A 13,695-nucleotide genomic window follows, 5' to 3' on the forward strand; every position below is an offset into this window, starting at 1 on the left:
TATTCTCGAAGCTACTAACATGAGTTTGGCCAAACTGCGGGAGGCAGTGAAGGATAGGCGTGCCTGGCGTGCTCTGGTCCATGGAGTCACGAAGAGTCGGACACGACTGAACGACTGAACAACAACAACAACTGGAGTAGTTTTTCCCTCCTTGCTAGGAACCATTTTCTTAGTAAGAAGGTTGTGCACTTTGAGTGAAAGCCATTTCTGGAGGTCAAAACTGCCCCATCCCAGGGATGTGCAGAAATTCAAGAGGTGAAGCTTTTGCTGAGACGCTTCACCTGGGTAAGCATCACCTGCTGAATCGCTGTCTCAGTTGCAGGGATAGTAAAGCAGGATGTTTCCCCCACCACTCAGGATTAACCCCCTCCCCCCCACAGGTTTAGTCTGCAGCTCTAATATATTCTCACTACTTGGGAGTAAAGCCATGCAAACAGTGGGACTGACTTCTGTCAGGGATCCTCCAGCTGTGATTCCTGCATTGCTGGAGTTTGAGCCAGATGACCCTTTGGGTCCCTTCCAAGGCCAGGATTATATAATGCGATTCCTTGTATTCCTGGAAAGTGAACGACACTTTAATCTTCCGATCTATTTATCAGGCTCCGATGACTCCAAACCCTCAATCTGCATAAAAGGGAAGCAAACCAACCTCTCGCTGTTCTCTCTCTCTCCCCCCCCCAACCCCATTTCTCCTTTCCTCTCTATTAGGAGCTTGTTGGTAGAATCTCCCACACACACAAAAACCATTATGGGTGGCAGCTGATGGATTCGAACCCTCCACCAATGGCATCGTCAAGAGCTTGGGCTCCTCCAATGAGAGGAAGCTGGAGGGCGGGCTTTTCCCTCCCAATGTCAGTGTGAAGAGTGTTCCACAGCTGATGCGCGCCCAGAGAGCACTTGCAAGAGGTGGCCCTGGGCAGGAAGCTGTTGTGGCTCCGCAGCCCCCCCCCCCAGCAATGCTCCCCATTTGGCCCAGATGGTTGTGCATCTTGCTCTGCTTTGGCCCCTTCGCTCACAGTGAGTATCCCTCGGCTTCCTAACCTGGGGCTGGTGCATTAATTTGGGCCGTAAGCTTCTGGCTGGCAGCTGGCATGGCAGAACCCCCCCCCCCAATGCAGAGAGTGAAGGTGAGAACTTAAACTTACCCCTGCAGATGCTCGAATCATCCTTATCTTCCTTCCTCTTTTCAATTTCATGCGTTTGCTTTCTCCAGCCTTAGTAATCTTGTAATAATAATAATAATAATAATTTATTTATACCACATCCATCTGGCTGGGTTTCCCCATCCACTCTGGGCGGCTTCCAACAGAACATTAAAATGCAATAATCCATCAAACATTAAAAGCTTCCCTAAACAGGGCTGCCTTCAGATGTCTTCTAAAAGTCAGATAGTTGTTTATTTCCTTGACATCTGATGGGAGGGCGTTCCACAGGGAGGGCGCCACTACCGAGAAGGCCCTCTGCCTGGTTCTCTGTAACCTCACTTCTCGCAGCGAGGGAACCTCCAGAAGGCCCTCGGCGCTGGACCTCAGTGTCCGGGCAGAACGATGGGGGTGGAGACGCTCCTTCAGGTATACTGGACCGAAGCCATTTAGGGCTTTAAAGGTCAGCACCAACACTTTGAATTGTGCTCGGAAACGTACTGGGAGCCAGTGTAGGACAATGCTTTTTAATGCACTCACAAAAGTGAATTTTGCAAGTGGCATTCTCGAGAGGAGGGGGGGAGCTGCATACACACAGTCTAAAACCTAGCAAAAGCATGCTGGATCAGGCCACTGGCCCATGCAGTCCAGCACACTGTTCTCACAGGTGCCTAACAGATGCCTATTATGGGGAATCCGCAAGCAGGATTCAGCAACGGATATTGAGAAGCGTTGCTGCCTCCAACTGTGACCCCGTCCATTTAAAGCACATTCTCTCCCCACCCACCCACCCAAAGGATCCTCGGAACGGTAATTTTATTAAGGGTGCCGGGAACTGTAGTTCTGTGGGTCAAACTATAGTTCCCAAGGTTTTGACAGTGGGGTTTGGGAGGACCCGAACAATGGATTCAAACTGCAAAAGGAAAAGGGAAATTCCAACATTAGGAAGAACTTTCTGGCAGCTAAGAGCTGTTCGACAGTGGGACAGACTTCCTCAAAAGGTGGCGGGCTATCAGTCAGGGATTATTCAACTACTTGGCGTGGAAGGTTGTCGTTTGCAAGACACAGGTTTCCAGAGTGGCCCACGAGCTTCTTGCAACTGCTCCGGAGTATATGGTGTGTGGGCTTTGCAGTCTCAAGCCTATTTATAATCCCTTGCTTCCCCTCCCCCCCCCAAGTCTCCTATTTGCAGCGTGGCAACAGCCGGTTGCATGGAATGTGGCCAGGCAAATTATTTCCATTCTTCCTCTTTCTATCGCAGTTATGGGCCGGCTTGAAAAACATGGGTCTCCCAGGGTTGATATAGAACATTCCAGGGGGCGGACAATGGAGGAGGTCATATATTCAGATATCGACTCCTCTCTTTTCCCCTCCAGTTATCATCCTATTCAGTGTTTCTCCTGAAGAAGCGTGAAGAAAAGGAAGCGCCAGGGAACTGTTGTTTCTTGTCCCCGGACCTTTCCTTGACTTCCAGAGCTGCTCTGAGATTCTCTGGGCAATCCCACAGACCCGCAAAATCCCAGCCGCTGTCATGAATGGTCTTGGTTGGCAGCTTCGCGTTGGCGTTTCTGCCGGAGGTGGCATTCAGCTAATTTTCTGTCGAGTTTGGACCCTGGAATGCAATTGTGGATAGGGCAATTGGGCTGGAGGAAAGTGGATAAGCCTGCCACCTGATAACATTTACAGGTGAAACTCAAAAAATTAGAATATCGTGGAAAGGTTCATTTCTTTCACTAATTCAACTTAAAAGGTGAAACTAATATATGAGATAGACTCATGACATGCAGAGCGAGATACGTCAAGCCTTTGTTTGTTATAATTGTGATGATTATGGCGTACAGCTGATGAGAACCCCAAATTAACCATTTCAACTTTGAGGTTTTTATCAGCTGTGCGCCATAATCATCACAATTATAACAAACAAAGGCTTGACATATCTCGCTTTGCATGTCACGAGTCCATCTCATATATTAAACTCCAGTAGCTAATGAAAACAATTGCTTACATAAATGGACTTTTCCACGATATTCTAATTTTTCAAGTTTCACCTGTATGTGTGTGTGTGTGTGTGTGTGTGTGTGTTTAAAAACCCTCCCAAGTTTAATTAGTTCAGCCTTTGGCAGCCTGGTGCCCTGCAGGTGTGTTGGACTACAAATCCCATCAGCCACAGCCAGCTGATGGGATTTGTAGTCCAAAACAACTGAAGGGCACCAGGCTGGCAGAGGCTGTGTTACTCCATGTTTCCTCCCTGATCATCACGTCAAAGGAGGAAAGGTGTTATTGCACGACAGACCTAAACTGGTTTGAAAGGCGTTCCCTGTTGCCGAGGTGACCTTGGGTAGGGGAAGAGGACTGAGGATTCTCAGCACCTCACCAAACCACAGGTATAAAAACGATATAAGTTTGTGGTATAGCCACACCCTTAGCCCAGCAACAACTGGAGGCAGTTTTTTCTGGATGGAAAGGTCTCTTTGCCTCAGATGTTCATTTGAACCTATCTTCGGTTCTTGCTTTTGCATTTCAAAAAAACAACAACTATTTTCTAGCCGTTTAGATGGTAAGTTTGCAAATCACTGTGGGACATAAATGCAAAAGCAGGTTCCTAAATAGGTAAATGCAGTACAACCGCATCTTACGCGGGGGTTCCGTTCCAAGGCTTCCACATACAGCCAAACCTTGGTTCCTGAACGGTTCCGTTTTCAAACGTTTCGGCTCCTGAACGCCGAAAACCTGGAAGTAAATGCTCCAGTTTTTGGAACCCAAACGTCCGACACAGCTTCCATTTTGAGTTTCCCTATTGAATTGAGGCTTCTGGTTTCAGGTTTCGGAAGTCGAACGGTCTTCCAGAACGGATTACGTTCGGAAACAGAGGTTCCACTGTACCCACAAAAATCATGTGGAGCCAAACCTAGTGGATGAGGAAGAACGAATCATAGAACGATAGAATTGCAGAGTTGGAAGGGACCCTGAGGGTCATGCAGTTGAACTCTCTGCAATACAGCAATCTCAACTAAAGCATCCCAGACAGGTGGACATCCAGCCTCTGCAGAGAGCTTAAGAGCTGTTCCTTGCTTGTGCTCTCGCAGGAACTCACAACGGCCCCTGTGCGATTTCACGAGAGCATCTCAGAGCCAGCGTGCTAAGCAGGCCTTGCCTCACAAGCAAGGCAGAAAGCTCCAAAGCTCTTTACTTGCTGGGTAGCTGCAAATGAACCCGGCACACAAACACACACAAAAGTGGAGCTCTCCACCTTGCTTGGACCTAACTTGTGCAATTTCAACCAGCCTGCCTCCAACCGTGTGAGGTTGAAATTGTGCATGTTAAATGCACGCAAGATGCGACTGTGCTGTAATGAAAATAGCCGGTGTGCCCCAGTGCTCCCTTCTTCTCTGTTTTCTGGGAGCCTCCTTGGGCACAATCTGCCCCAAGAGTCCACACTCTCTTTCTCTCTTGGCACTGCAGGCTTACACATCCAGGAATATCTCTACTTCCAAGTGCTGAGCCCTGGCGATATCCGCTACATCTTCACTGCCACCCCGGCCAAGGATTTTGGAGGGGTGTTTGTAAGTATGAGAACCAGGCACCTGTCCCCTCCCAGCGGTGCCCAACGCCATTTTATTTATTTATTTTTATTACTTATCACAGCGGGTGACGCTGTGGGTTAAACCACAGAGCCTAGGGCTTGCCGATCAGAAGGTTGGCGGTTCGAATCCCCGCGACGGGGTGAGCTCCCGTTGCTCGGCCCCTGCTCCTGCCAACCTAGCAGTTCGAAAGCATGTCAAAGTGCAAATAGATAAATAGGTACTTCTCCGGCGGGAAGGTAAACGGCGTTTCCGTGCGCTGCTCTGGTTCGCCAGAAGCGGCTTAGTCATGCTGGGCACATGACCCAGAAGCTGTACGCCAGCTCCCTCGGCCAATAGAGTGAGATGAGCGCCGCAACCCTAGAGTCGTCCGCGACTGGACCTAATGGTCAGGGGACCCTTTACCTTTACCTTTATACTGCCTTTATGTTCTAGGGATCTCAAGGTGGTGTATATCTTCTCTTTCTCCCCATTTCATCCTCACAACAACCTTGTGAGGTAGGGCTAGGCTGAGAGATGTTGACTGACTCCAAGGTCACCCAGTGAGCTTCATGGCCGGGTTGGGGATTCGAACCCTGCTCTCCCAGGTCTGAGTCCAGCGCTCTAACCGTTACGACACGCTGACTGCAAAACAGTCTTCATTTTTTGGAGGGGGGGGTTAAAATGTAACAGAGAGGATAACAAATTTATTAGAACGTAAGCTTCCATTAACAATACAGTGGTGCCCCGCTAGACGAATGCCTCGCTAGACGAAAAACTCGCTAGACGAACGGCATTCATCTAGCGGAAGCTGTCCTGCAAGACGAAAAAGTCTATGGGGCTGCTTCGCAAGACGAAAAATTTTCGTCTTTTTTTTTTCGTTTAGCGGAGCGCGGCTGTCATTGCCGCTCCGCAAGACGAAAAAACCGCTAGACGAAAAAATTCGTAGAACGAATTATTTTCGTCTAGCGGGGCACCACTGTAGCTCACTTCATCCAATACTTGAAGTGTTAAATCCTGAGACACTGGGACATTTTCACATGGTTGGATGTGTGTGAGAGGAGTCATAACCTAATGATGGCAAAAATTGCTTTAAATAAGTGAGTTTGAAAAAGATCAAACTTATCCATCCTTAAAGAAATCAGCCCTGAGTGCTCACTGGAAGGGCAGATCCTGAAGTTGAGACTCCAGTACTTTGGCCAACTCATGAGAGGAGAAGACTCCCTAGAAAAGACCCTGATGTTGGGAAAGATGGAGGGCATAAGGAGAAGGGGACGACACAGGATGAGATGGTTGGACAGTGTTCTCGAAGCGACTAGAATGAGTTTGGCCAAACTGCAGGAGGCAGTGGAAGATAGGCATGCCTGGCGTGCTCTGGTCCATGTGGTCATGAAGAGTCGGACATGACTGAACGACTGAACAACAACAAGTGAGATAATTTGCAAAAACAGAAACAACACACCAGTAGCTAGTAGCGCAGGCGTCCTGGCATTGGTACGCTAGTTCACCACCGTGCTACACTGGGTTCTCTGTTGGGAATGGCGCTCTCTCGGAGACAGCAAACTCCAAGACCCCTGAGCATCTCCCAGGAGGCCCTCTCTGGCTGGCATGTTCCTTCAGCCCAGAGTGACCCTTCTCTTATGAGAAGAGCACACAAGTCTTCTAGCATCACGCAGCAAGAAGGAGGAAACATCCGTAGAACTAAACTACATTTGTTTACAGTCTACAGTATATGCAGAGACTCCATTTTCCACGTTTCTGTTCTCCAAGCTCTGGCAGAACAAGAACAAACTTCGACGCAGCAGAAGTGAAACTCAAACTTAGAATAACAACACTTAATAACATGGAAGAGATAAGACAGTCTACCATTCCCACACTCAGTCCCTCAGACACTCATGAGATTTATACTAATCATAATAGCAAGCTGTAGCAGCTGAGGCTAGATAAAACCCTAACATTCTCATGGTGTCAGAAGGAGACAGGAAGAAGCCCCGGAGCTTCTGTCTGAGATATTCAGCAAGTTGTAATTTTCCTCTGCTTTCTTTCTGCCTCTCTTTCGCCTGCCCAAGAACACGAGATACCAGCAGATCTACCTGGTCCCGGCAGACCCTCCGGAGGCTTGTGGGGCTCTGAACAACGGGGTCTTCATCGAAGGCCAGATCGCCTTGGTGGAGCGGGGGTGAGTCTCCTTGCATCGGAAGAGGGCCGGGCTGTTTTCGAGGACTACATTTTTAATTAACAGGATTGCTTTCATGTGCATTTTAATCTTTCCACGAGTCGCCTGTTCACCTGCACACTTTTTGACGCATTTTCCAAAAGTCTGCGCACAGAGCCCTTAATAAGTCAGGACCCAGTTTGCCTGTCGCAGGCGCCAACTTGAACAAAATATTGGGGTGGCGCCCCCTCACCCAGACTTCACCCCCCCACACACACTTTTGCAAAACTCACTTTCCTCTGCTGCACACAACTGGCGCAACCATCCCCTTCCCTGAGTCAACAGTGTGATGCAGCAGCTGCATCAATGGGAGTATAGCATCTAGATCAAGGGAAGTAATAGTACCACTGTATTCCGCTCTGGTCAGACCTCACCTGGAATACTGTGTCCAGTTCTGGGCACCACAGTTCAAGAAGGATACTGACAAGCTGGAAGGTGTCCAGAGGAGGGCAACCAAAATGGTCAAAGGCCTGGAAACGATGCCTTATGAGGAACGGCTTAGGGAGCTGGGTATGTTTAGCCTGGAGAAGAGAAAGTTAAGGGGTGATATGATAGCCATGTTCAAATATAGAAAAGGAGGTCATATAGAGGAGGGTGAAAGGTTGTTTTCTGCTGCTCCAGAGAAGCGGACACGGAGCAATGGATTCAAACTACAAGAAAGAAGATTCCACCTAAACATTAGGAAGAACTTCCTGACAGTAAGAGCTGTTCGACAGTGGAATTTGCTGTCAAGGAGTGTGGTGGAGTCTCCTTCTTTGGAGGCCTTTAAGCAGAGGCTTGACAGCCATCTGTCAGGAATGCTTTGATGGTGTTTCCTGCTTGGCAGGGGGTTGGACTGGATGGCCCTTGGGGTCTCTTCCAACTCTAGGATTCTATTATTCCCCAAGCCGGGAAAAGAGGGGGGCACCTGGCTGGGGGGAGGTGGCTGCCCAAGGAAGGGAGGAAGGAAGGCAACAACTTGCAAAAAAAAACTTTGGGGGGACAGCCACCAAAGGGACCTGGGCCCCTAGGAATTGGCATCTGAGCTTCCTGGTTTACCCCATATTCACCCACTCAACCGCTTTAATCTCCCCAACTGGCACTGTTCCAGGTGCCATGAAATATCCGCTCCGCACTGTAAGAAATCCATCTTCTAACGAGGTGGCATCTAAACTTTGGAACTCCTTGCCTGTTGACAGCAGGCGGTGCTTTTTGTTTAGACAAGCCTACGCAGATACCTAGAATGCCGTTGCGTTTTTAGTCTGTTTTTAAAAACCTTTTAAACTTCTTCTTTTTTTACTAATAGTCTTTGCTGTTTTTAGAAAACCGTTTTACAATGGGTGAGCGTATAGAGTCTATGAAATGAAAAAAAAATGTTGTAGTCAGGGGACAGAGCGCTTTAATCAGCTTTAAATGTGTGGTCCTAATGGCATGTGGTTGAATCGCCCCTGCAAAAAAAAAAAAAAAATTGAGGGCCTGGAGGTGCCCTTGCAGGTAGTGTGTTGATGATGTACCCCACTCAGGGTGGCTTCCAACAATTAAAAAACAAATAATAAAACACCATACGTTACAAACTTACCTATACAGGGAACCATAGCTGTCAAGTTTCGGATTTGAAAATAAGGGATCAGCAGTCTCACCTATCCTGGGGACAGTCACATGTCAGTGGTGGGCGGAGCCAGAAGCAAAAGTGGGCGGAGCAGCAATGTAAACTCCAAGCGGGCTCGGGCTCGGAGCGGAGCAAAGAGGAGGGCAGCCATGTGCTCCGCGCAATGGAGCCCCATCGTCTTCTTGTCTGATCCCATCAAAACAGGACAGGAAACAGCAGCTGCTCAAAGGCAGCCAGGCTCCGCCCACCAGCTAACCCTATTGGCCGGCTGAGGGGCTCGGCGGCAACGGATAGGGTCTGATGCAGGGGGAGGAATACACCCCCCTGTAAGCACGGGAAACGTCTCCCACTTGCTTTGAGGGCTGAGGCTTTTCTCTCCAAGTAGGCGAGGTCTTCCCACCCAGTCCCTGGCCAGCAGGGGAGGAGCTGCTTCCATTAAAAACGGGAAAATTAAGGGAAATAAAAAAATAAGGGAGAGCAGCGGGAAACTGCTTGAAATAAGGGAGAATCCCGGGGGAAACGGGATACTTGACAGCACTGCAGGGAACAATACCTGTCTTGTTTGGATCCGAGTGTCCCCGGGGGCGCCGGACTTGAAACTCTCTTGCTGCCCTTCCGGCAGGGGCTGCTCATTCCTGTCCAAGACTCGCATCGTCCAGGAACTCGGCGGCCGTGCGGTGATCATCGCGGACAACGCCTATGACAACGACAGCTCCTACGTGGAGATGATCCAGGACAGCACCAGGCGGACGGCGGACATCCCTGCTCTCTTCCTGCTCGGGAGAGACGGGTAAGTGGCTTGGAGCTGGTGTAAGCAGAGGCTTCCGAGATCAGGCAAAATCCCCTCCGTGGCTGGATCTACACTCACCTTTTAAACGTTATTAGAACGATATCAGAAATATCGTTCTAAAACGTCGAGACAATAAAAGTCCCTTTTGCTTTCTTTCCCCGCCGTCTCCCTGGTTTCTGGTTGCTCTCGTGTCACATTTTAATTACGCACCATGGACATTAAAACATAACGTCACACGGCTGTACGGTTAACAGAATCTTCCCTTGACTTTTTCTTAACGTTTAAAACCATGAGTGTAGATCTGCCCTTGTAAAAACAGAAGGCAATCTTGGAAATGAAACAGAATAAAAAAAAATTCCTTCCAGTAGCACCTTAGAGACCAACTAAGTTTGTTCTTGGTATGACCTTTCGTGTGCATGCACACTTCTTCAGATACGAAAGCACACGAAAGCTCATACCAAGAACAAACTTAGTTGGTCTCTAAGGTGCTAATGGAAGGAATTTTTTAAAAAAAATTGTTTCAACTATGGCAGACGAACACGGCTACCTACCTGTGACTAGAATCTTGGAAATGGTAAAGAAATGTTTTTTTTTTATCAGTGCTGGCCCTAATAACAGAGTTCTCCCTCCACTGTTGGAGGGAATAGCCCCTTGAGTACCTGTTTGCTGGAAATCAGAAGTGGAGAGAGAGCGCTTTTGAGCTCAGGTCCTGTTACTGGTTTCCTGTAGACACCTGGTCAGTTACTGTGAGAAACAGGAAGCTGGACAAATATAGCCAGACCCAGATATTTGGCTCCCCTTAAGTGCATAGTATTATATTTGAGTGCAGTAACTATTATGATCTAAAAAGAGTGAAGATTGGGTGCAGCAATGAGATAGTATTTAAAAAAGAAAGCCACAGAAAAGGGGACGAGAAGTCAATAAAACAGAAGAAACGTGGGGATTTTATGTGAAATTCGTGGAAATTTTAATAAACTATATTATAATAAATAAATAAATTTGAGAGCAGAGAGCTGGTGTGCAAATCTGCTGGCAGCAGTAACAACCCTTGCAACAACAACCATCTAACAATGGGAGAATGGAGGAGAGCTTGCCAGATTTTAGGAATGCAGAAATTCACCCGTTTTAAAAGTGCATTGGCACACAGAAGCAGCAAAACCAGTTCCTTTTTTAAAAAAAAATAAAAATGGAAAACTGAGTGAGTGGTTGGCAGGTTCCGGAACAGGATCAAAGCTCTGGAAAACATCAGCCCCAAACTCTTGAGTGATGTGGAGATAGAACACATTTGTTTATTTCGTGAGTCTGACTTGGAACAAGAACGTTTACTGGGGATACCTGGAACAGGGTGGGACAAAAGGGAAATTGCAGGCCACCTGGAGACGGCTGGCCAGTTTAGTGTGGCCCCTCGAGTTTCTGCCGGACTCCTGCAAACATTGGTCAGACCTTGACAGGCCTCAGAGATCCTGGTTGGTTGGTTGGTTTGGGAAAATGTAGATGGGGCAAAGGGAGAAGGGCACCCAGAATAGAAATTGATCAGTTGTACTGCACTATGGAACATCAGGGCAACATGTGGAGAGAATGTGGATCATTGTTAGCTTTAATCCATCTGTATCAGGAGCAAAGAAGGGCATTTTCAGCCCCAGATCTGCAATCCAGGTATAATTGCAGTCGGAAGGGTGCAACACCCTGCAGCGCAGGAATCTCAAGCTAAAGCATCTGTGGCAGGCAGCCGTTCAACTTCTTTCATCGGTTGCTGGGCAAGGTGGGCTCTGGGAGACTAGGGTTGTCCTTGCAGGAACCCAGACAGCCCAGCAAGATATTGAGAGAGCATCTCTTTTAAAAAAAATAATATTTATTAAGAGTTTTTCCAATTAAATTCAAATTACAATACATGATTAAATTTTCCCAAACTCCCCTTTCTCTCACCAAGGGGAGCATACAAAACAAACCCCCCTCTCACTGGGGTAATCAACAATTCTTTCCCAATTTAACCACTTACTTTGCACACATCATCTTTACCTTTTCCGACTTCCCCGATTCCCCCCCCCCCGTTGATTTCCAGATTAACCCTAATTCACAGTTATTGCCAATTAATCCCCATATTACCTTTCCTCCTTCTCACATTTTTCTTATTTAAATCTTTTACTAAATAGTTATTCATCTTACACATCTTATTTATCTTTATAACCTATCCTCTGCATTCACTATATTCCTGAACCTCCATTGCCTAATTCCAAATTTCTTTACATCAATCCATTTTGTAATTATTTTCATTTTAGCTCTCCCCCCTTTCCTCCTATACTCCCTACAATTATATTTCTTATTCATTAACCATTATCCATTACCAAACCATATGTCAATACCATAACATAAAGAGAATTTCCATTAAAACATTCATTTTTCAACCCACGCCCACCCTTTCAAATTCCAAAACCCCACAGTCCTGGGAAACTGGCTTCTGCTCCTTTCTTATCTCATATGTCCTTGAGACTTTTTCAACATTGTCCAAGCTCTGTACTGCCTTCGATTGAGCTCTCTTCTTTGCGAGAGCATCTCAGGGCTGTCGCGCAGAGCAGACCTCCTGGCCTCCAAAGCTCTTTACGCGCTGGGCAAACCGCAAGCGAATCGGGTACAAAAAGACTCTCTGCCTTGCTTGGATTTAACTTGCATAATTTCCAGCATCCTGCCTTGGCTGAAGTTGTGCACGTTAAAAGGCACGTAAGATGTGATTGTGCTATAATACAATCACATAATAAAACTCCTTGGTCGGTTTCGACTGGGCTTAACCGCCCAGGGGTCCTTTACCTTTTCCTTTAACTGTAATAAAAATAGGAAAGTGCTCCCTTTTCTGTTTCCACCAAATGCCCAGTGGCAGGTGGAACAGGTGCGACACTCACCTTTGTCGGCAACTTTCCAGACACCCAGAAGTGTGAGGTTTCTATGCTACTCCCACATCTCTGTATCTTCCCCCCCCCAGGCAAGGAAGAAGCAAGATTGCAGTTCCAGAATGCATCCCAGCCAGGCCGAAGAGCAGGGCTGGGGCAAAGAGTGTATTTTGGGCAGAGTCCCAAGGTCCAGGTAGAGAGGCCTGGAGGATTACACTCCTCCTACCCCATTCTGTATTTTGAACAGGATATAGTTTCAGTGAAAACTTACCTTTGTTCAACCTGCTAGTCCATAAGAACCTAAGGAAAGGCTTCCGGATCAGGGCAATGGCCCATCCGGCCCAGCATCTTGTCCTCACAATGCCCAACCAGATTGAGAATCCCGCAAGCGGGATTCGAACACAAGAGCCCTCTCGCCTCCTGTGGTTTCCAGCAACTGGGATTCAGAAGAATCGCTGCCTCCGTCGATGGAGACAGAGCACAGCCATTGGGCCCACCGATAGCCCTTTCCTCCGTGAGTTTGTGCCATCCTCTTTTAAAGCCGGCCACCGGCCACCGCTGCCTCCTGTGGGAGGGAGTTCCACAGTTTAACTATGCGGTGAGGTGTGTCCACCGGCCAGTCACTATGGCTTTGCCACCCCCTTTCCAGGTACATGATCCGCCGATCCCTGGAGCAGCACGGCCTCCCCTGGGCAGTCATCTCCATCCCCGTAAACGTCACCAGCATCTCGACCTACGAACTGATGCAGCCTCCGTGGACCTTTTGGTAGCAGAGAACGAGCGGGGCAAAGGATGCCGGCGAGGACGGACCACAGACTGGCCGGCCGGCCCTTCCGAAAGGAGCCGGGCTGGGGCCTTACGAACCAGCAACCTCCTCGACGCCCCATCAGCTCGCCTCCTCCAAGAATCGGAGCCGCCGTTTTCGGGTAGCTTTCTTTCGTAGGTCGAAGGAGCTGCCCACGGCGATTCAGCCCTATGGGCTACGTAATAAGTGTGGCACTGGCTTCCCTGCCCGGCACAACTGCCCAGGGTCGCGGCCAGAAGTCATTCTTGGACCCGTGGGCACCAGGTACCACCCATGAACTGCTCCAGCACAATATCCCTTCGAAAACCTGTGATTCAACAGAGGCAGTTTGCTCTTTCTTGGGCTGTTCCTCCTCCCCACCGGATCAGGAACGTGCCCCCATTTCATTGGCTGCCAGGATCGGGCACCTGTGCTGCTTTCTGTTTTTGAAAGAGAGGCAAAATCCTTCTCTCTTGGAGGACTGGGGCTGTGGGTGATTTAGGTTACCTTTCCCCATCGATGGGGGAGCATCCCCACAGCTTTCTTGTGGTCCCGACTCCCGTTCCGTTCTGTTTTTGGCCGTGCCACGGCTTCCCACGGCACCCACTCGGAATTTTGAATGTGCCCCTTGGCAAACTCTGTTTTAACCGGGGAAGGGAGCGGCTGAGGCGGAGACCTCCGGGACCCAGATCGTGTGTGGCTCCTGAGGACCGGGAGCCGCCAGCACGGTG

The 13,695-nt window shown here is 48.6% G+C and overlaps 1 protein-coding gene across 1 annotated transcript; it reads left to right on the forward strand.

Annotated features, from left to right (window-relative positions):
- The first annotated feature begins 947 nt into the window (after positions 1-947).
- On the forward strand, positions 948-13,386 carry PRADC1 (protease associated domain containing 1). Its single transcript, XM_033160251.1, has 5 exons — positions 948-1,017; positions 4,605-4,705; positions 6,772-6,881; positions 9,128-9,295; positions 12,830-13,386. The coding sequence occupies exons 1-5, from the start codon at positions 957-959 to the stop codon at positions 12,948-12,950; spliced, it is 561 nt and encodes a 186-aa protein (XP_033016142.1). The 5' UTR covers positions 948-956; the 3' UTR covers positions 12,951-13,386.
- The last annotated feature ends 309 nt before the right edge of the window (positions 13,387-13,695 follow it).

This window comes from Lacerta agilis, chromosome 9, assembly GCF_009819535.1.
Source record: "Lacerta agilis isolate rLacAgi1 chromosome 9, rLacAgi1.pri, whole genome shotgun sequence".
Lineage (NCBI taxonomy): Eukaryota > Metazoa > Chordata > Lepidosauria > Squamata > Lacertidae > Lacerta > Lacerta agilis.

Coding starts and splice junctions, on each gene's coding strand:
- PRADC1 (XM_033160251.1), top strand. CDS start 957: ATGCTCCCCATTTGGCCCAGATGGTTGTGCATCTTGCTCTGCTTTGGC. Junction 4,706..6,771: donor AGGATTTTGGAGGGGTGTTT/GTAAGTATGAGA, acceptor CGCCTGCCCAAG/AACACGAGATACCAGCAGAT. Junction 9,296..12,829: donor TTCCTGCTCGGGAGAGACGG/GTAAGTGGCTTG, acceptor CCCCCTTTCCAG/GTACATGATCCGCCGATCCC.